At 40.0% G+C, this 22,564-nt stretch overlaps 1 protein-coding gene and 1 long non-coding RNA gene across 4 annotated transcripts in view; both read right to left on the reverse strand.

Annotated features, from left to right (window-relative positions):
* The window catches only part of LOC118156567, a 754,908-nt gene that overhangs the window by 181,064 nt on the left and 551,280 nt on the right, over nucleotides 1-22,564 (reverse strand). The window lies entirely within an intron of this gene.
* Nucleotides 3,180-22,564, reverse strand: part of ADAMTS12 (ADAM metallopeptidase with thrombospondin type 1 motif 12) — a 171,560-nt gene continuing 152,175 nt past the window's right edge. For all 3 annotated transcript variants that reach the window (XM_035310696.1, XM_035310698.1, XM_035310697.1), the window contains 6 exons: nucleotides 19,244-20,389; nucleotides 14,164-14,316; nucleotides 12,270-12,443; nucleotides 10,420-10,566; nucleotides 8,281-8,434; nucleotides 3,180-6,126 (listed from right to left, as the gene is read on the reverse strand). In XM_035310696.1, the coding sequence (XP_035166587.1) occupies nucleotides 5,891-6,126; nucleotides 8,281-8,434; nucleotides 10,420-10,566; nucleotides 12,270-12,443; nucleotides 14,164-14,316; nucleotides 19,244-20,389 (2,010 nt within the window). In that variant the 3' untranslated portion in view covers nucleotides 3,180-5,890. The remainder of the gene's footprint in view (nucleotides 6,127-8,280; nucleotides 8,435-10,419; nucleotides 10,567-12,269; nucleotides 12,444-14,163; nucleotides 14,317-19,243; nucleotides 20,390-22,564) is intronic.

Below are 22,564 nucleotides of genomic sequence, written 5' to 3' on the forward strand. Positions count from 1 at the left end.
TTTCAAAGACTATGTAACAGCTCTGAGGTAGGAAAAGCAGGTCTGCTTCAGATCTGTCACCTTTTCCAGCAATGCTCAGAGTGATAGTTGCAAAAGTACATCTGTATTTTTACTGTGACTAAGCCAAAAGGCTGAATTTGCAAGGATTATAGCTGTGAAGTTTTAGATACACCTGATAGTAATGACTTCCAAAGAGGACATTACTAGACTTCAGATGCTATAATTACTCTACGTTAGCATAGTTTCAGGCTGAATTAATTGCTTGTTTAGACACCGTTATATTCCCCCACTATTCAGTTTTGTTTTGCTAGCCTGAAGACACCAACAATTGAGTTGCACAAATTAGCTTAGATTTACCTTACGTGTCTTAGCTTTATAGCCTCTAACTCTTGGTAATTGCTAGTGAACATCAGCTGAGCCCCTCTCTTGTTTCACTGAAGGATTTGTTACGGAAATCTAACATACTTAACACTTTTCTCAGTACTTTTCCTTGCTTTTTGTAGCCTATGGTGTTACAAAACATCAAACCCAGAGCCCCAGACCAGAGAAAACACAGGCACTGACTGCAGAAAACACCCTTATCAAACACCATTCTTCTAACCATGTCCTACCTCTCTACTGGGATTGAATAGTAGCTTCGTACCTGCAGCCAAAGTTTCTCCAAGCAGTTTTTCCTCCATGCTCTTTTTTATTTTGACTTCCCAGAGAGGTAGCTTCTTTGCAACCTCAGGGCTGAGCTCTGTCTTGTCCTACACCTGGTAGATCACTAAAACAACCTACAACAGAGGCTGGGCAGGCTAGCTTCTCCCTGGGAGACCGCTTGATACTCCAAGTGGATACAACGCCAAGCTCTCCTAGTATCAATCCTGCTGTACCAGCTCCATTTCTGCAAAACAAGAAGGTTCTGTCCTGGGCTATGTTGTCTCCTGCTGCTTCACTTACCTGAGAAGCCTCTGCTCTTTGTGCAGGCCAAATTAAATCATCAGAACAACTAATTAATTAGGACTAATTACTTAGGAAACTAACAGAGCCACAAAAACAGTAATTTTTTCTGCTGGGTTAGTGAGCTGTGTCAGCTCAAAAACAGTGCTCAAAGAAGGGAGAGGTTGCCCAAGTGGGCATGGGCTGAGGTAGAGAATACTTCTGAGGGTAGAGAGATGCTACAGGTTCTGCTACCAGTGAAACTGGAACCAACATTTCTACCGTGTGTTTCAGAAATGCCCAGGATTGTGCTTGCTCCTGTTTGGACCTTGTAGAAGGTCCAAGGGAGGTTTAGGTTAGAAATGAGGAGACATTTCTTGCAGAAAGAGCAGTCAGGCTTTGGAGCAGGTTGCCCAAGGAGGTGGTGGCGTCAGCGATCCTGGGGGTGTTACAGAAAGGTTGGATGTGGTGCTTATGGACACGGTTTTGTGAGTTATATTGGGGGAAGGGTCATGGTTGGAGCGGATGGTCTTGGATATCTTTTCCAACCTTAATGATTCTGTGATTCTATGATATCCACAAGCAGCTTGGCCTATAGGTATCCCTAGTAGAATTTAGGGATAAAGCATTCCCCTGACAATTTTACTGAGGGACCTAATCCACAGGTGTGTATTATGCAGGTAACGCACAGCTGGGGAGGAAGTACCACGTTTTTCACTCTGTGCCTTGGGCACTGTATTAGCCTATTTGGAAGCTGGGCTCAATCCTTTTCCTTTAAAGTCTAGAGGGAAGTCAGCCTGCTGCTTCTCACAGAGGCTTTGGGGCAGACCTTTTTGACTCATTAACTTTCATTAAGTTAATGGAGTTTGACAGAGTTCTCCCCAGTCAATAAAAGCTGTCTGAGAACAGACAGCTGTCGAGGACCATCTTCTCAGCTGCTTGTAACTGGATAGAGATAACTGCAAAGATCTAGGAAGAGAGTGCCTCCCCAAATCACCAGTCCATCTGAGTAATTTTCCTCTGTTCCAGGTCTTTAACTTTGAGTTAGTAAAAGCTACATCTAATGACTCATAAAGGTAACGCTGAATCAGCATTAAGTCCTGAAGAATCTTGAATAATTTCGGTTTTGATTTGTGTCTTTCAAGAAGGCATTTGATGGCAGCCTAACTATGTAACAAATTCCCACTTCTCATGTGTTCACCCCAGATTCCTCCCTAGACCCAGGCAACCCAGCTTACAGCGATGGTTGACTACTTTGAAGGTAGTGTAGCTATTGCTCATCCTCCTGGCTCTTACTGCTACCATCATTGTGTCTGCAGAACAGGCTTGGGCTGCTCTGCTAACATACCTCAGGCTTTGTTCCTGTGGGCACCCTGGAGATATTTGCATTTGTCCATTAAGAGAAAGAAGGGGTAAGTCACAGAAACATGCAATATCTTTGTGTGAGCTCCCCCTGTCCTGCTACCTGCAGGCATAAGGGCAGGGGAGGCTGCAGTGCTGGCATCACTTAAAGAGGCCTCATGAAGTGGAGGAACTTCAACTCGTTTCTCAATCCAATTCATTCCTCCCTCTTAAATCACCTGCGCAGGACTGCTTCCCCTGGGGGCTGGAGATGCTCACCTACTTAGTGAAGCAAGAAGCAGTAGCTTCCTACAATTTCCACATGGTGTTATGAGGCTGAACCCATGGATGCATGGGTGGAGTTGGGTCACTGAGCACACTCACGGTGCTCTCTACCCAAGCAGATATGCCTAACAGTGATCCTTGTATTTCTGTGTTACAGGTCAAGGAACTGAGTTAGCATGATCACATTTCTGGGCAGCACAGAATCAGCAGTTCTTGCAAAGCTTGAGTATTGAAAGGATTTGGGGGCAAGGGTGGGATGAGCACATTGCAAACAACCCCTCAAAAAAGCAAACACTTCACACGGTAGGCATACATCCATCCATCTGCTGCCAGGGAGCTAAGGCACATCTGTCTGATCTCAAGAGGTAAGATGTCATGTATTTCATAGGAAATAACTTAGTACCATGATTTATTCTGCCACATTTCCCTCTCTTTAATGATCTCTGTTATGTTGGAATATCGAGCATCAAAATACGTTAATGATGAGGATTCTGCTGCTGGAATAATTAGAAAGCACAGGAAGATACTGTCTTAGGGTGTGTTTTTTTGTTGTTGTTGTTTTGTTTTGTTTTAATTGTAATTCCATTTTTTGAATCTTCTTGCACTGGAAACAAAATACCAGAGACATCAGATGTAAGCAATGCCATTTATTGAAGCTTGAAACAAATATGTCATTGTAGTTTGCTTTTTAAAACTTGAAATATTAGAACAAGCAGTGAATGTGCCAAATACACATTTTTTCCTGAACAACCTGTTGAAGCTGAAGTGTCTCAGGCTAATGTGATAATACAATGATATTATGCCTCAGCACTTAATACTCTATTCAATTTTGAGAATAGCGACCATCTGGGTTAGGATCATAAATCCACCTTTACTTAAAAAGAGATATGTCATAAGAAAGGAACCTTGCTAATGGATGGCAGAGATGTTTGTAAATACTATTAGCATAGAGGAGATATTAGGCTGATGAGTGCAATGTAAAAACCTAGGTAAAATACAGCAGAGGCACTGCCCTATTACAACGGTTCGTGTTGTCACAGTCTTTTCCCTAAAGTTTTAAGCTGAGCAACAGTGCTGACTGTGCTTCCCTGGGTAGAAAGATTATTTTCATTAAAGTTCATGATATCACTTACTTTTATCAACTTCAAATGAAATAACAGCCCCCTGTAGGAAACAATGAAGCCAGAAATGGTTTTACTCTGCCAGTGCTGCAAAGAGCAGTGGAAGGCACAACCTCCCAAGCACTTTTCCTCCCACCTGCACTACCTCCACTCAGTCAGCTCCCTTCTCATTAGCTCACAAGCCTGATGGCTGTTTGCTGACTTCCACTGTGCATTCCCACCAGTCTAGTTCTGCTTGGCCATCAGACAACTGCTTGTACTTAGCTGTACAGGCTCTGCTTTACACAATGCAGTCTGGGGCCAAACCCTGCTTAAATGCTTTCTGAATCGCAGATGGGACACCTCCACTCCTTCGCATGACTCAGTCCTTCTGTGTCCCCACAGAATACGAACCAACCTGACTTCTATTGCTCAGAGGGCCGGTAGCCATTCAGGACCTCAGAAGGCCATAAGCACACTGTGACACTGAAAAAGCAGTATGTCTGGCATTGGCCGGCAACACCATAGATATGTATTATTTTAAGAGAATGTGCATGTAGGCTATGTACACCCATGCATGCACACGCACCACTGTAAGTCATCGCCTGAAGCTATTTATACTAGCACCATTTTTTTATCAGTGGATTTTAAGTTTTATCAGCACCTATAACTGGGGTTACGTTGCCATTGCAGGGGTTAGTAAATCTAACCTCACCATGCTGCATATCCTGAACTCCCAGAGACTTCAAGTGAAGAAGTGAGCCCTTAGCCAAAGGTCACAAGCCTATGAAAAAGGACAATTAGACTTGTGGTCTTCATTAGGTTAATATGATTATAGTCAGGCCCAAATATTTCTATTAACTTTCATAAAAGTCTGCCTAGAAATACAGCTATTGCTAATCGTAACTCTGTAACCATAGTGACACTTTGATTCATGGCTATGTATCTCACTCTACGTTGCATAAAATATGACATTTCCCTGTATTACAATCTCAAATCATTAGGTGGCTAGGGAGTAAATCCATGATTTTCAAAAGAGCACGAAGAGCCAAGGTGTCCAACTCCTACTGAATTTCAAAGGAATCTAAATGTCAGACTGCGACCACCTCTTTTGAAAATGCCCAGCTTTCCTTCAAAGGGTCCAGTCTGGTCTCCCTAAGCATTGTTCTGCCATTTTCAATAACACACTATTCAAAACACTATTTGGCTGGTGCTCTCCTAAGGGCAGAGGTCCAGAGTTATGCAGATACTCTGGGCCTCAGGCTCCTAAGCCCAGATGTCATCACCTTCACTATGATCAGGGATTTGCATGGCAGGGGGGATGAAGTTTGCTGTGAGTGAGGTGATTAGAGTAATCTGCATGTGGCTTTATGCTCTACAGGAAATACTGGATTAAATGATAGAACTGTCACTGATTATCTGTGTGAATTATATATCTGTCTATTCAGGTGGTAGATGCAAACAACTTTGCTTTCATAGTACCAATAAATGTTGCTTAAAGCATCTCTGGGAACTTAACATTCCAGATTTGGTGTTTTTTTGTTGTTGTTTCTTGTTTGTTTGTTTGTTTTTACATTAGAGCAAGACATTTGAAGCAGGAGAAAACTGGCCAGGACAGGCTATTTCTGAGGTATCCTTTAGATGTTCAGTCAAGTACTAAATGAAAAGGTTTTCTTTTAAAAACACATTTCGGATCAGCCTACACATCATAATCAGTTATTATAAAACTCTGCTTTTATATTTATAACAACTGAAGTGAGTAAACAATTTAGAGAAACACTGACACCTCACCTTGATTCTTAAAAAAAAAAAGAACAGAAAAGTGAGTGAGCACAGGGGAATTTGGCCCACAGAAGTCTGTGTTGGCTGCCCCATCATCCGCCTTCACTCAGCACTCTTGAGTAAGTGGTGCTGCTGTTTCAAGAGAGTTTTGGAAAACAGGTGGAAGAAAGAGCAAACAAAACAATCATTAAAAAAAAAAAAAAAAGAAACAACCTTCTTCCAAGCTTGCCTATAGCCTCTGTGCATGCCTAAGTACTAACTGCTTGCACATTGCAAATAATGTTACAAATTCTGGATTTGATAAAAAAATGAAGCAGTACATTAGGACTGATAACTGTAAGGAATGTGTTTTCCCAGTTATGATCACAGATTTCCATTTATGTTGGATGGTTCAGAAAAAAACATGAAGGAACAAAACCTGTAAACAGAAGCCCTATCCAAATCAACTAGATAAAAAGCAGCTAGTGCTGAGCAGCTTGGTTGTTGTTTTCTTGGTTTTGAGGTGATTTTCTTCTAGATTTAGTATAATTTTGTTGCTTGAGGCCTCGCTGATCCCAGTATCTTGCTTTGTTACGAACCCGGGGATGACTACACGTGGAGCAGCACTGAGTCTGTATGGACGGCACCAAGCACTTGCCAATGCCTTTCAGCCTCTGGCAGAAGTGGACCGACAGTTGATCTTTGCTGCAGGGTAGGCCTACGGTGGACAAGAAGAGAAGAATTATCTATATTTTGCTTACAAATCATCAGCATTTCAAGAATCTGAAACTGCTTTAACAGTCATGTATGTTAAGGCTCGTACTTAGGACAACTTTCTCTTCCTTTGCATTACTTGTCAGCTCATGCCTCCTGAAATTTTAGGAATTGTAAGTGAAAAGTTCCTATTAAACTTCACATGACCTTCTGCCTTGGAAAATGCAGCACTTTTTTATTATTGTTCAGTGACGGTTTACTTTCACAGCAGACAGAGCTGGTTGATGTTTCTCACTTTACTATTTCTGCTTTTAAGAACTGCCACAGAGATTCAGTAACAATGATTTGTGTGTCTGGCACTTTGACAGTCTTGTTAACAGTGCATTTAAAACAAGCCCAAAGAGCTGCAGTGTGCTACAGAGAAATGCAGGGCAGGCAGGAAGGGCATAAACAAGGCATGTACGACTACAAGTTCAGCTTGACTCTACTTTCTGCAGCACTAGAATAAGCCAGGGACTGCTAATGTCAGTAATACAGTGCTGATAAGGCTGTGGTAGCTTTAATAAACTGAGACATGTCAGATTTGGTTAGGCATTACGAAAATAGGGGTCCTGAGCTGTGAGAAGAGATGGCTAAGAGAAGGTAAAAGTTCACAAAAGCAGAAAGGTGGTGGATTAGCTGAATGCAGGATTTGTTCAACAAATCCCTCAACACTAGATCTAGGGAAACACAATAAAAACAGTAAAAACACAATAAAAACAGTAGAAAGTGGCTTACAACAGATAGAAGGACTTCTTTTCAAAGCAGGCTATGAAATTCTGGAACTTGCTGCCAGAAAAGGTGGCAGAAGCAGACAGCATTGTAGGTTCAAAAACGGATGCAACAAATTCATGGAAAAAGTTCCATAAATGGAAACTAAAGGAACCAGGCTAGGATGCCTTTAATAGCCCTAATATATCAGTTGGGAATGCTGGAGGAATACCAGTGAAATGAACCACAGAGGACTGTGCTCCTGTACTTTCCCTAAGTGGTACCTCCTAATGCCATTGCTGGAGACAAAATATGAGGCTGCATGGACCATTGGTCTGCCCACTAGGGTGCTTCCTATGTTATATTGGCTTCTTTACACAGGTAACTACTAACTAATCTGTGTAGGTACTATTTACCTGAGTCTGTCTTTCCAAACATGGAGGGGACAGGAAATAAGCAAACCAGTTCAACCTTAGGGCAAAACATGTACTAAAGATGAGTGAACAGTAGGAGGAGTAAAGGAACTTTTATCACTCTCAAGCACATAACCAGATCTGCACTGCCCTCAAGAGTTAACCAAGTCAATCACCAGATTGCACCCTTACTGCTGACTTGCTAGGAGTGAAGAATCCTCCTCCAAAAGGACTTTGAAGGCTCTTCCAGAAGGGATCTGAGCTGTCTCTGTGCTAACCTTAGGGTACCTGTTGGATACTGCTGTACACAGACTACAGAGCTTCAGGTTTTCCCCCACTTTATATTTGTCACAAACAGGGATAAAGACCATTGTCTGCAATTTTCCACCCTCTCTGCCCCCCACCCTCTCCCTTTCTTTCTGGCAAATTATCATCCGTGGGAGTTTCATTCTCTCCACCTCTTCATTTTGGAGATAGTTTCACTCTGGGGATCACTGAATTCATAGTGCCAATGGAGTATCTGGGTTCACAGCCAGTCAGATTTTTCTTATAGTATCTTTTTCACTTTGCTTGCTTGTACTCCCAGCCCAGAATCTGCAGTGCCTAGAGGGTTGCCTGTCTTAAGAAAAGTCATCTGTTTGGACTTGTAGCATTTCATACCACAGCCCTTAAAGCAGCCTGTGAGTTACCTAAAACCAGTCAATATAGGAAGACCCATTCATTTTGTTGTGGCAGCCTCACAAATTAGGGATGCACATTCAGAGAACTGTATTCCCCATCATAGCAACACAAGGCCAGAAGGGCTGGAGAACATAACAACATGCCAATAACAGCCAATAGTGTGGCTGAGCAGTAGCAGGTTAGGCTAATTTATAAATACTGAGCCTGTAGCACTCATAACAAGCTGATAGATTGAGACAGTTCACAGCTTTGCAGGACCTCAGCATAAACAAAGAGCTCTTTGGAAACCATCTGCCACGGGTGTATTATCATACCTGTGCTTTTCCTGCACTCTTGCAGATTGCATTTCTGATGTTCCGTTGGTTTGGGCTTATCTGCACACATACTGTCATCTTCAGTTTTGTTAGTTTCTGTATTCATGCACTTCACAGTTCTTTGCTGAATGCCCCCTCCACAGGAAACAGTGCACTGAAAGAGTCATTTTAACACATATACAAGTCTTTTAAGTAGAAATTGTGCAATATGCCAATATTTGAGTTGTAATGTGACAGAAAGCTAAAAACACTGTAGGATACAGAATCAATGACAATAAAATACTTTGTGTGCTTCGGACTCCATACAGACATTTCCACAGTGCATTGTGGCAAGATTTGTCAGGATACAGTGGACAGGGAAACAGAACAAATACTGCATCTTGGAATGTGTAAGCAGGGTGAGAGGACTGTTTTCTACAGAAACGCAAAAGCTACATAGAGAGTAGTAATCCAGATTAGTATTGCAAACTGACAATTTTTGTTTCCTGCATTTTTTTTCACCAGTTGTATTAAACATGAATAATCTCTGTCAATTAAAGTGTTAGGTCTAGAAATGTCTGAGCTTAAGATTTCAGAAAAGCTCAGTGAGAAGTTTTTTCTCTGGTGACATTTGCACTGTGGCTATCCTTTCTTTATGACAGCAAAACAAGCTGCTTGTTCTGACTACAGACAGATGGCCGTAATAGAACATTTTCAAACCATATTCCTTTACTATTCTGAAAATTCACTTAATTCTTCATCACAGAGCTTATGAGAATTCCACTGAATTTTAAATTCTTATTCTCTTCAGATAAAGAGTGGCCAGCAAGAAAAAACAGTTCAACCAATATAGAATGCCAGCTAATGAAGTGCAAGAGATGAAGACCTGACTGTAGCTCTTTAATTTTGCTGCAAATCATCCTCTCTATATTGTACCTCTATACATAAGAGACAATATTGTTAGTGTGAAGTACATAAAGAGATCTTAGATATTCCTTCTGCAACTTTAGTGTTTAAAACTTTTTTTTTTTTTTTTTTTAATAAAGTATAATAAATGGGATTAATAAATCAGTAAAGTAGCTGCTATACATCATTCTGGTATTCAGTTGCTTTCACTTCCGTGTTTAAGTATAAGAGCTGAAACCATTACATTACTCTAATATCCCATCTGAAGGCTTTCTCTCAAGAAACAACCCTCATTACATTTTCTGTGTTAAATGACTCTCCAATATTTACTTATTTATGGCTCCTGGCTTCTGGTGTTCTTTCAATGTTCTCTTCTATTATAAGGAGTATTTGTAAAGTATGAATAGATTTAAAAAGGAAACTAGAGGAAAAGATTTATTAGATATACCAGACTCTTTATAAATAGCATATACTGCAGTTACTGGAAGGTTCTCCAAACATATACACACCATATTCATCAGCTAGATTCCCAGAATCCAAAGTGGAAGGCTATTTGTCAAAATTCAGAACTTCTGGTTGTGTGGGCAATTTCAGTATTCAACTAAGTTGTTTTCAGGATATCCTCCTGGCTCCCCCCTCTGCCTCCTTGCTTGCCCTCTCCCCTGCTCCAATTCACAAGCTGTGAAACATTGCAATGACTGGAAAGGCTCTGAAAGCACAGACAGATCAAACAGGCTAGCTGTGCTAGGAGGGTCTCAGCTAGGTTTGTGTCAGGGACTTTTAATAGCAATTCAAGCTTTTCCCTCCCTCTCTAAAGATAGTCTGTCTTGTCATCTCTTTGAAATGTTACCTGACGTTGTATCTAACAGAACATGATTGAATTTATTAGTCTCTTTCAGTGGAAAATTTCAAATGAATAAGGGAAGAATATCAATGGTAAATCATTCTTTGTTAGAAAAGGAAAAAGAATCATCCCTACAATGTCGATCACTTGAAGGAACTGGGGCTGGCCCTGAAACATTTGGTAATATTTTCAAGAGATCTCCCATCGTAGCTCTAGCTGTGCATAAGAATTTACACCTGTCAGGGGCACTGAAGTTCACAGACAAGTAGATAACTAATTGTCTGCCTGATCCCTCCTCCCTTTTTTGCTTTAATACATTGTTTAATCTTTAAATAATAGCAACAATTTAAATACTACCAAATATGGCCAAATCATGAAAACAAATATAACAACAAAGAGTGGAAACGTACCGGGCCCCATGTCTGGTTAATCCATTGTATACAAGGTTGCCTGTTACATGGTACAATGGCATCAGGTCTTTTTGTCCAGTCACAGTTGCCTTCTTCTGGGCAGTAGATACGTCGCTTTTGCTGGCCACCACCACATGTTCTTGAACACTAACACAAGAGATGCACAAACCCATGAGGAGAGAGGTGGGAATGAATGAGAACCCACTAACAGACCATAAAGACAAGCAAAGCGTTCTTCATTTAGAAATGTGGACACACAGATAATGGGAAGCATGTCATGGGCCTATATATTTTTTTTTTCTTTGATCTAGAAAGATGTACAGGCTAGCCTACATACCAAGTCTTATAATCCAGATGAGAAGAAAAGCTCTGCTGGGAGAAATTTATTTAATCATATGCTTGGAAATAGACGGGGAAGAAGCCATTACTGGTCCAAAATACCTGGGAGAAAGCTGTTCCTGACATATATCAATGCAAGTAATAAGACAGCACAGAAGTAGCAACACGGAAGAGGCAATGCAGAACTGCTCATGTAACACCACCAGAAACAGTAATTTCTCTAACAAAAATGAGATTGCAAGTCATGTGCCTGCAGGATTAATCTGCAATATTTACAGAAGACAGTAAAAGTTCATGGGATGAAACATCTCATTTTTATGAGGTGGTTGGGGACATTAAAATTCACCCAGTGCTAACAATAAATTAACTGCAGAATGGCAATAAAAAGCATCATACAAAGACAGTATCGAGGTTATTTTTTAAGCATTCTGTTGTCCCTTTTCTATTATTACTTTCCAACTGATTTGTTACTACTATTCATTAGGTCTGCAGTAGAGCCTTCCTGAAATTCACAAAGGATTCTGTATTCTAAAGTGAAATAAGGTGCCAGGTATACTTTGAATAATGCATTATTCCTGTCCTAAAAGGAATTGCATCCCTATGGACAGACGATCAGAGCTGACATCTAATAAACGAACCTTTTCAATCCAATTCTACCCAGTATGCTCAACTTGAGGACAACTGCCAGGTTGGACAACTGTTTTTATAGAATATTTTAAGTGGCAAAATATGAATTCATCATAATCATTTGATTACTCTTATTATTTACCCCCTGTTGACTGCTCTGACAGAAAACCCACATGCTACACGACAGGATGATGTCTCCTACTTCTTATGGCAGGTGGGACTTGTCAGAGACAAGGAAGAAATGTGATCACCTCCCTTAAAATCCAAAAGCATCAGGTCCATAATGACACAAACATTGCAGTATTTCCTCCAGAGCTGCTTTTATTGGGAGCAAACATTCAAATATAATCAGCCTACATGCTTTAGCTGACATAAATATGTGCCTGGCTGCCTATGAAAGTTTGTTGGTACAAATTTAAATCACTAAGTGACCACAAAATCAGATTTACATTACGTCTGACCTCAGCCTCTGGCCCATAAAATTCCAACCCCAAAAAGCATAAAGACAAATTCTAAATAGATCATCATGAGAAAGCAGCGTAACAATGGCAGCAAAAGGGAAAAGTTTGAACAAATCACATTTACTGATCCAGCAGCATAGCTTTAACAAATCTACTTCATCTTCCAGGCCATCTGCTTCTCTGTTTCAGGGTAAGGTAATTTACAGCTGTGTAACACACGCAATCCTAGGGATGATTCTGGGAAGTCTTACTAGCATCTACAATGATTTTTGCTCTAAGCACATACCAAGACTGCAGCGTCTCTAAGTGCAATAGCTGTGTGTTTTCCTTTGTGCAGAAGTTTACTTAGCAGCGTGGGACATACTGCCACTGTTAAACGACAGCTATTAACTCATTCCCAAAGTCTCTTTTAAACACCAGTACCTCGTTCCAGGCCTCCACATGCCACTGCAGGCAAGGCTCCATATTACAACTAGTGCTGAGCTGTGGTTTATATCCAAGTAATTGGCAATGAAAAGGCCTGAGAAGTCGCTTTTCACGAACATCGATGCACTGAACATCTCGGGTCTTGAAACCACCGCTGCAGTTAGCAGAGCACTGCAAACAAAACAGAAAGGGGCACTTCTTCAAATGCTGCCAACAGCTGAGCCCTTCCAGTCTCCCCTTTATACCCAGAACTTGCTCAAAGTGCCTCATGCATCAGTACTAGCTTCCATCCCCAAATACCACAGCCTCTCCTGCTGCTCAGGAAGAAATGAATTTGCTACCCTAAGGATAAGGACAAATACACATTTAATTATTCTGTCTTCATCCAGAATTAAAGCCAATTTTGCCAATGCCATTGAATAACCACAGATTAGCTTTAACTTCTACGAGTGTGGCATTAGCTGTTATCTCGCAATATTCTCATTTACATCAATAATTATTCTTGATTTGAACAAGGAAATTGAACATCCTACTTCCCCTGGGAGTAGGACGATGGGTGAAAGGGGTTGGCTTACACAACAGAAATCTGCCTTTTATCTCAAAGTGTCCTCTTGGACTGAGACTTTAAAACATTTGTTTCCCATAATATTTTATCATTAAATCTGATTTCTAGCTACTTTTCTGTGACACAACCATCACCTATTTGTTGCAAGAGCAGTAACTTTTACAAAGGAAGAGTGAAGGCGAAATATGTCTTTCTTGAAGTAGGACTGCAGAATGTCTGTGCATCATTTAAAATCAATTTTGAAGGTTTAAGTGTGGGTATGGCCTTGCCTGGACTTTCTACACAAGCATGTATTTCAAGTACAAATCAGTTCTATGTCAAAAACCTCAATAATATAACCCAGGTTTTGTAACTATAATCTTTTCTGCAGACTCTGCATAAATCTGACCTCTAGTCCAATGGCAACAAAACTGTCGAAAAAAATGATAAGTGACTGAGAAAGTTTGAGACACCTATCTTTCTATCTCTTCCTAAATCAACATTATTTCAAACAGAATTCTGCAGTTTTTCCCCTTCTGAGTCTTGAAAAATAGCTCGCTATTTGATGGCCCAGTTTTAAAACAGCATGAAAACGAAACATAATAAGTTTCAAGAAGTCACAAAAGTCCTTCCAGGTGTTCATCACACACCTTATAATATCAAAAAAAGAACTCAAACACAATTCCTTGGGTTCCACTTAACCACTAAAAGTATCCACTTGGATACTTTTCTGTGTGTTGCCCAGACCTTTGTAAGTAACTAGGACTAAAAAAGACCCTACCCAAAACAGGCATTCCCCCCTTTACATTTTTCTCTCTTTCCTTCTCTTTTTCTTTCTCTCTTTCTCTCTCTCTTCCTTCCTTCCTTTCTTTTTTTTTAAAAAAAATTATAAAAACTATAAAAGTTAAATGAACAGGGAATAGACCATTTCATGTGAGAAATGAGTCAACACTGGCCAAGGTGAACAGGAGCATGCCAAGTCCCTCTCCCAAATTTTTACCTCCTTATTAAAATCAGGATATGCCTATAGAGCCAGAGATCAAAAACAAACAGTTGCAAATATGTAGAGCTTTGCCCTAGGATCTCCACAAAACACGGACCATGAGCCCTGCGTTAGCTCAAGGTGCAAGATTTAATGAGCATGACCCCCCCACAGGAAGAATAAAATTCACAGCAGGTGCATTTCCATAAATAACTTAGTCAGGAAATTAGCACTGGATGGTCAACTGGGAATCATGTATGCATTCATTAAGTAAATGCTTATTTTAAAAATGAAGTATTTAGAAATCCCTAGTCTTTGAAGTTAGCAAGCTTACTGTTCAAACGCAGCTCTCCAAATGAAGTTACCTTGCTCCAATTTCCTGTTTTCCAGCTAGCACATGGGCGGAGATAACATTTTCTGGCAGGATCGGGCTGTTTTGTGTGTTGACAGTGAGATGCATTTTTGCTGCTGCACTCCACGTGTCTCCAGAAAGCTCCCATTCCACAGGTGGTAGAGCACTGGCCAAGGGGAGAGGAAAGCCCAAGGGGAAAACTCGAGGTTAGTAAACCATTTTGGAAACAATTCAGGTATCTGAACAAAAACATCTAGAGCCATTTTAGATAGCCTAGGTTATCTGAGAAGTCTGTACAGATGTTCAAAAGAAGACTTAAATTTACCTGTCTTACTTAAAATTACAAAGGAGGGCTTTCTGTTGCTTTGTTAGGAAAACACCAATTCTGCTTTACAGCATGCAAACATTCTGATTTATACTCTGGCAAACTTCTGTTCTTTGAGATATTCTAAATCTGTACCAGCTGTTCCAATGTTTCCCTCTCTGATCTTTGGGGATCTAAGGCAAAATGTCATTGCATCCAATCTTTGTCACCGTTCCCTCTCTATCCCTAACACTGCTAATGAGATATTTAGCAAATTGCGTACATGATGCTGAAAACCTGAAATAAATTCTGAGAGACTCCTGGGAAAACTCCACAGTTAAATGATTTTTAAAAAGATGAATCCAGAGAGTGGACAAATGTTTCCAAAACTGTGGGTCAGCTTTAAAAAGAGGTAAGAGGACATGGATTGTGCCAGTCTAGATCCCAAGAGTGCATGCTTTTCAGTAAGAAGCACCTGTCAAGAGGTAAAAAGTGACTGGAGCCCCCCTTTTACATTTTTCTGCCTTAAAATGTGAGGGACAGTGAACTATATGCATAGAGTCAAATCCAGCACATGCCAAGCAGACTGTAGCTGGCATGAGAAACAGCACAAATAATCCTGGATTAAGACACCAAATAATGAAGAGAGCAACTTTTACTGTGTGGTTTATGGTAAATTTACAAGTACAGACATATCCTAAGGAGCAAAGAAGCATCAGAATACTGGCAGTTATGAAATTTATCAAGTGCATTACAGTAACAGTAGAAAGACAGACAGGATAGCAAGAGATACATCTACATAGAATATGGTGGTATTGAAATATCAAGGCCTTAAAGATAGGTCATCGAACAACAGGAACCAAGGTTTGCTAAGAACAGGTGAACAGGACAAAAATACACAAAGTCAGAAAAGTGCAGACGAAAAAGGAAGTATAAGTAAGGAACAGTAAGAAAAGGGTCTGTCAGTGTTAGAATCAAGGTGTGTGGAGGGGGGAAATACAAGTCCTTCATCTCATGAGAAGTATAATAGCTGACATTTACAGAATCACAGGATAGGACTGGATGCCTGCAGGTAATCTTGTCCAGTCCACCTGCTCAAGCTGGACCACCTAGTGCCCGTTGCTCAGGACCATAGCCAAAAGGCAGAAATTAAGTGGGCCAGGCTTCACATAAAGTTAATTTTAACTAGAAGCAGCAGCTTGAATCAAAATAGCAAAAGGTCGCTAAAATATTAAAAATAGTAAATTGAGATGTGTTAAGTATCCTCAAATTGATTTTATCAGTTCTGTAAAGCTGAATTTATTGACCATACCACAATAGCCACAATACCACAATACCACAATACCACAATAGCAAGTGTTCATAAATAACCTTTGAACTGTTGAGAATAATTTTTAAAAAATTACAAAAGATTGAGAAGGCCCCAGAGGATTAGAGAAGAACTCTTTTCAAGTTACCTTTGGGAAAACAAGAAGACAGATCTGTGGACTAAGAACACACAGCCTAACTTCACAGGAAGATACAAAAGCAAAATATCAAACAGTCAAGACCAAAATTGCACATGGTAACAACAATGATAAAGCAATATAGCAGACAACATGGACCTTTCAAGAACAAATGGGGTACCTGGTTTAATGAAAAAAAAGAGAGCCAGCCAACATAATGCATGTTGACATGATTGTTCTTTTAGCAAATGACAGAAATATGATCCAAGTGAAATCCTTACAACGCACATCTAATCCAAAAAAAATATAATAAAGTGGTCCTCAGTGATTCAACATCACAATGAAAAGATGTTTCAAATGTGGCCCTGCAGGTCTCTGCCCAGAGCAAAGATTTTTTCTGTATTTTCATTAAATAATTATTAAATAATTGAATCATGAAGGAGAGCATGCACTTAAAAATTTTGCAGATGACACCAAGTTGGGAGAGTTGGCAGGAACACTGGAAGACAAAATCTGAATTCAAAAATGTCTTGCCAAGTAGAAAAATCTTAAGGAAACAGTAAACTGAAATTTAAAAAGATGTAAAAAAAAACCCCTACATTTAGGAAAAACCTTTTTTATATATATAAAGCTTTGTTTACATATATATATATATATATATACACCAAACAAAACTGAGAACATCCGTTGAAAATAATAATATTGTATTAAGGGATCCAGGTTTACAATGGTCCACAAATCAAATGAATCGAAATGAAACAGTTACAAAACAAGCCAAATCAGTAATATACATATAGATGTGTGTGTGTGTGTATGTGTGTGTGTGTATGCATGTGTATACAGATATATGTATATATATGTATATATGTATGTATGCATATATGTATGTATGTGTATGTATATATGTATGCATATATGTATGTATATATATATACATACACAACTATAGCAATTATTCCATTTTATTTGCCATGTGTCAGCTGGGGCTATGATGAACAATGGCAATAATGGTCAATGGCTTGATGACCAGTGAGGAGTGGTCCTAAGGGTGTGATCATAGAATTGTAGAATGGCTTGGGTTGGAAGGGACCTTAAAGACCATCTAGTTCCAGTTCCTCTGCTATTGGGCAGGGACACCTCCCACCAGATCAGGTTGCCCAGGGCCTCATCCAACCTGGCCTTGAACACCTCCAGGGACGGGGCAGCCACAGCTTCTCTGGGCAGCCCGCGCCAGTGCATCACCACCCTCTGAGTAAAGAACTTCCCCCTGACATCTCATCTAAGTCATTCCTCTTTTAGTTTAAAAGCATTCCACCTTGTCCTATCATTATATGCTAAAGCAAAAAGTTGCTCTCCTTAGTTTTTACAAGCCCTCTGCAATGACGTCTCCCTGGAGCCTTCTCCAGGCTGAATATCCCCAGCTCCTTCAGCCTTTCTTCATAGGACAGGAGCTCCAACCCTCTGATCATCCTCACGGCTCTCATTTGGACCCACTCTTAACAGATCCATATCCTTCTGGAACAGGTTGCCCAGAAAAGCTGTGGATGCCCCATCCCTAGAAGGGTTCAAGGCCAGGCTGGATGGGGCTTTGAGCAACCTGGTGTAGTGGAAGGTTCCCTGCCCATGGCAGGGGGTTGGAATTAGGTGATCTTTGAGGTCCCTTCCAAACCAAACCATTCTAGTTTTTCTATGTTCAGTGCAACAAGGCTTCCAGTTATGGACTCTCGGCTGTACTCTTTAGCTTTCCTATCAAAGAAAGGCCATGAAAAAAAATTAACTAACTTGTTCAGATACCAAAGTCTCTCACTTCAGGTATTATGATTTGAAGAACATCAACAAAAATGGGTATGTTTGCCCCTTCACCAGCCCTGACCCCTTGAATAAGTACTATCTCAGAACACAGCAAGATAACAGCACAGAAACCCGACTGTCAAAAAGCATGGTTATGTATTGGTAAAGGAAAGTCAATAGCACAATACAAAAGATTGTAAGCACTTTTGAAAGGCCATAGCAAGCTCTGCAATTTATATTGCTCCTGCACAGAAAACAGAAGTTACTCAAGCTTTATAACCATTCAGCAATGATAAGAGATAGCCAAGTCTGGGAAGCACAGTTCTCTACCTGCTCGATTTAGCAGGTGATGTACTTGCAAGGTAAGAGTTAGGCTCACAAAGCAGAAAACTTCTTTCTGAAAAGCTAAGAAACTGAGATACGTCTGAAGATGGTGCTATAAAACATCTTCCAAATTCTTAACACCTAAAAGAGTTTTCAAACTCCCTGTGAGCTGTATTTGTTTCAGTCACTCAAATAGGAAAACAGCTTTCATCAGCAGTATTACAGGATATTAAACACCTGTTTCAATCCAAGTTCGTTTTGGCACAGCCATTAATGCAGACAAAAACTGCTCATTTCTACTTTCAAATAACAAGACATAGCTTAACGCTGCCATTATCAGCTACTGTATTCAAAGATACTGTAATAATCAAAGCCACTGGCCTGACATTTTTAATTTTGATGCCAACCAGACAAAATGCTTCATGTTTACTACTGCTGCAACCCAGTTCCAACGTGTGATCACCTGAACTTCTAAGAATGGTGCAGAACTCCATATTACAATGTTTCTCTGCGGACATGGGCTGGACAAATTAAGAACCCCAGATACACCAGATTAACTTTGGACTAACGTTATTATCTTGACTTTGTAGATTCAAACTGGTTTCACCAGGCAGCATGTTGCTCTGAGTTGGGCGGCATTTGCTTAATGGTGGATACAAACACTGATGGTGGTATGAGATAGAAACACACCACAAAAATCTGTTAATAGCCAACTAAAAATATATTTCAGCAATCATGATATCAATGTGCTTTATACAGTAATAAAGCAAGCTTACCTATGTGACCCTGGTCATGTACTAACTTAAGCAACACATAATTAGAGAGAAATGATATATAAGCAAAGGTTAGAACATAGTAGCACATCTAGAGCTAACTTATTTGGAAATACAAGCACACTCATTTGGCGTCTCCAGGATTCATCTAATAGCTTATCATTTTGCTATATTTTAAAAGAAAGCTCTTGAGATATCTCTGATTACAGTCAACCCTGAATGTCATGTCCCTGGAAGAGCTATGCATAGTTTTGCAGAATCCATAAACAGACACATTCTATTTAAGCAACCTAATATTAGATGCTCCAAATTCTGTTACCCATTTTTTATACTAATATTTCATTTGAGTTTATGCTATTCCTGTCAGATAATTGTGACAAAGCAAGATTTATTTCCTCAACAGTGGTTCAGAGAGCTGACACGCTCTCCACTACTTGCAAGTTAAAAATAACTTACCTCACTCCAGTTCCCTACTATCCAGTAGGCATCACCAATAAAACTGTTGGATGTTATTAGGTGGTTACTTTCAGTGGCATTCATCAAAACCCCCTTGGATGCACTTTGGTTCCTGGTAGCATTCTCAAGAGCTGATGATTGTGTACTGGAGGTTGTGTTGCCAGGAAGCTTAATTTCTGTTCTGTTGTCAGTCTGGTCTCTCAGTACATTACCAAACACTGTGGGCATTACTGTAACAGCTGCTTCTTGGGTAGTTACTTCTATGACAGGCACATCAACTTGCAGACTGATAGAGTTTGCTGGTGTTGGAAATGCCAGCCCTTGTGCTGTTCTGCTAACAGGAGGGAGCGCAGAAGGCTCTTGGGGAAGAGATGCTGGGGGGAGGTGAGAAGTCACGCTGTCATTCTGAAGGATGTGAGAACTGGTACCTATCGTTGTGCTCCTGGTTGTGATTTCAGGATTGTGTTCTGTGCTGTAAAGGCGATCAATCTGTTTCCCACTGCCTCCTACTGACCCATCAATGTCATCAGATTCTTCGGTTAAGTAATCATAGCTGGAACTTATTTCTGGACTACTGGTAAAATAAGAGACAGGAATGTACTCACTGTTTTGCACTTCACCCGTTACAGCAGAAACTGGCTCACTTTTAGAAACATTTTCAGCATGCTTTATAATTTCGGTACTTGAGCTCTTACGAAAAGGCCACGGAGTAGTATTCTGGTGTGAACTATTTTCAGTAGAAACAACAGGATAACTGTAAACATCACTAGATCCAACAAAATTATTTTGTAATGATTTGCTGGTTGTTCCTTCTTTTTCGGAGACATTACCCAAACTAAAGGATGTAGGCAAACAGGGAGTCACACTTTCAGGATTGGGTGTTTTTGTTGTTGTATGGAACCTTGGGCTTGGTAGAGGTATCCTGTTAGGACGACTCCGTTTGGGATTAGTAGTTGTTTTTCTGATTATGATCTTTCCTCTTCTGGGTGCCAGTGGGGGTATCAGAAATCTTCCAGCAGAAGGACATTGCTGAAGACCACACAGGGCCTTAGAGTTTGGTCTCTTGGAACTATCACATGGCTCATGGTTATTTTTGGCACAAGTAACATTACGAGTCCTTATCCCTCCACCACAAGTAACTGTGCACTGCAGAAGAAACAGAATTAATATAATACCTCTCTTCATTCTGTTGTACAAGTCAGTTAAGTGTCAACTGGCAGCTCTCTTCAATAAAGAAGAATCATTGCAAATAATAACAATTTTTTATTTTTTCCTGAGGAACAAGCCCTTCATAATAGTAATTTTCTGTTATCATGGAGCTTTTGCCAAATTTTTAGAAGAATAAATGTCACCTTGTAAACAGCAGTGATAAACAACTACTTGATAAAGAAAAAAATATGGAATTCTAGAAAAATATACCAGAACTTGATTTCTACTGTGAAACAATCACAAAAGTTGTTTAACCAACACCTTTACCAGCAAAAGTATGAAAAACAGACTGAAAAAGCTGCCATCAAAAGCATGTCTGGCTTGTTATTGCCGTATCACTCATGATGCCACAAACCTGCTGTGATGACTTGTGCAACTCCTAGATCCTTGCTGACTTTATGAAATGGATCTTTCATTCAGTCTTAATGCAACCACCACGTGCTGCCAGGGCTGCTCATGTCTCTCCTAAATTATGGCCTATTACAAGTAAATAACCTATGTGTCTTCTGTTTAAATGGGAGCACTATCATGTACAAAGTGTGCTGGAAGTTGAGGAGATGTTTTTTTCAATGATGTTCCTTATGCTCAGCCCCACAGGTACAGCCACAAGTTTAGCAGCTGTCACTCCCACAATGATTTTCTGAAATTTCAACACACTTCTCCAGTTTGAAGATACTAAGGCTGGGTGACTGGTTGGTTATTAATGGTGATGTTACATATAACCGGCTGAAGAAAGTCTCCTTTGGATGCAAGGGAGCCTGACCAGCTAATTTAGCTGGTTTAAACCGGGTGCTCAGCACACTTACAAACACTCCTACTACCAGCACTTTAAAACCCCTGGGTTATCTAACCTTCATAGAGCTAGTCAAGGTTACACAGCAGTAGAAACACCTGTGACCTTGTGTTATTGGTGCTTCCTGCATTGCCAACACCTGTACAGTTACATCAGCTCTGCAGCAACAGGCACAGGGAGGAAAGCAGAGTAACCTCAGAGCAGGCACTACCATTAGACATTCTGTCTGTCCTCCTTGCACTTCCAACGATATAGCATATTTAATGTACTCAGAGCTATGCAAGTTTACATCAGCTACAATTTGACCTCTGAAGTTGTTGAGAATGGCAGTTAGAGATTTTGCCTACTGAAGAAGACAGTAACTACTGGCATTATGTTGCTGCTTCCAGAGAAATACAACACACTTACTTTGCCACCTGTATGATTAAGATCAGCATTCCAGTAAATTAAAAAGAACAACTAACCTCATTAGATTTTTGGGACAATGTCTGTCTTTCTCCCAGAACTAGCTTTGAAAACCTCTGCATTAGATTACAGCCAATCTCTAAAAAGAGATTTCAGAATGGCTGTAACACTTCATCCTCATTATCTGCCTAATTAAGTATGTTCAGTTTTTAAGATACAGAATGATCTTCTAATAGCAAGGTAAGTTCAGAATAAAAGGAAGTTTTGCCTGTATAAAATCTCTCTCTCAAATTTACCAGAAAACAAACAAACAAACAAACAAAAAAAACTTTCTCCAATTACAAACGTCCCGAAAATGTTGTCGTTTGTTCAGGAGAAAGAGTTGAGCCCATACTCAACCCCCCCATTTTGCTGCAGGTGAATAAAACCATCATAAAATTCTACTAGCTCATTATCCTGAATCTGCTATCAAACCCATTAGTGAGTTTGATAAAAAATAAATAAAAAGAAATAGGAGAAAGAAGGCAGAGGAGTTTTTAAGAATGGAAGTTTTTAAGAATGGAAGTTTTGCTGCTGCAAAAAATGACAGAGATATGAATGTAAAAGAGATATAAATGTGAAAATTCTAAAAATGTTGCTTTGTATCCCTGTAAACATGACACAGAGCCTTCCCCCATCTGTTTCACAGCAGTAATGAGTATTCCATAGAATTCTGTGCGTGCAAACATGCTCTGTTCTGTGGTACCAATAGCCCAGCACGACAAAACCTCAGAAACATCTCACACACAACACTTGTTGAGGTCATCAGCAAACAGTGTGGCTTTTTTTTTTTTTTGTCTATTGTGAAGACTTGTTAAAAAATAAGGAAAAAAAAAAAAAAAAACAGATCATTGGTCTTCTCTATTGATTATGAT

Source organism: Oxyura jamaicensis, chromosome Z, assembly GCF_011077185.1.
Source record: "Oxyura jamaicensis isolate SHBP4307 breed ruddy duck chromosome Z, BPBGC_Ojam_1.0, whole genome shotgun sequence".
NCBI classification, from domain to species: domain Eukaryota; kingdom Metazoa; phylum Chordata; class Aves; order Anseriformes; family Anatidae; genus Oxyura; species Oxyura jamaicensis.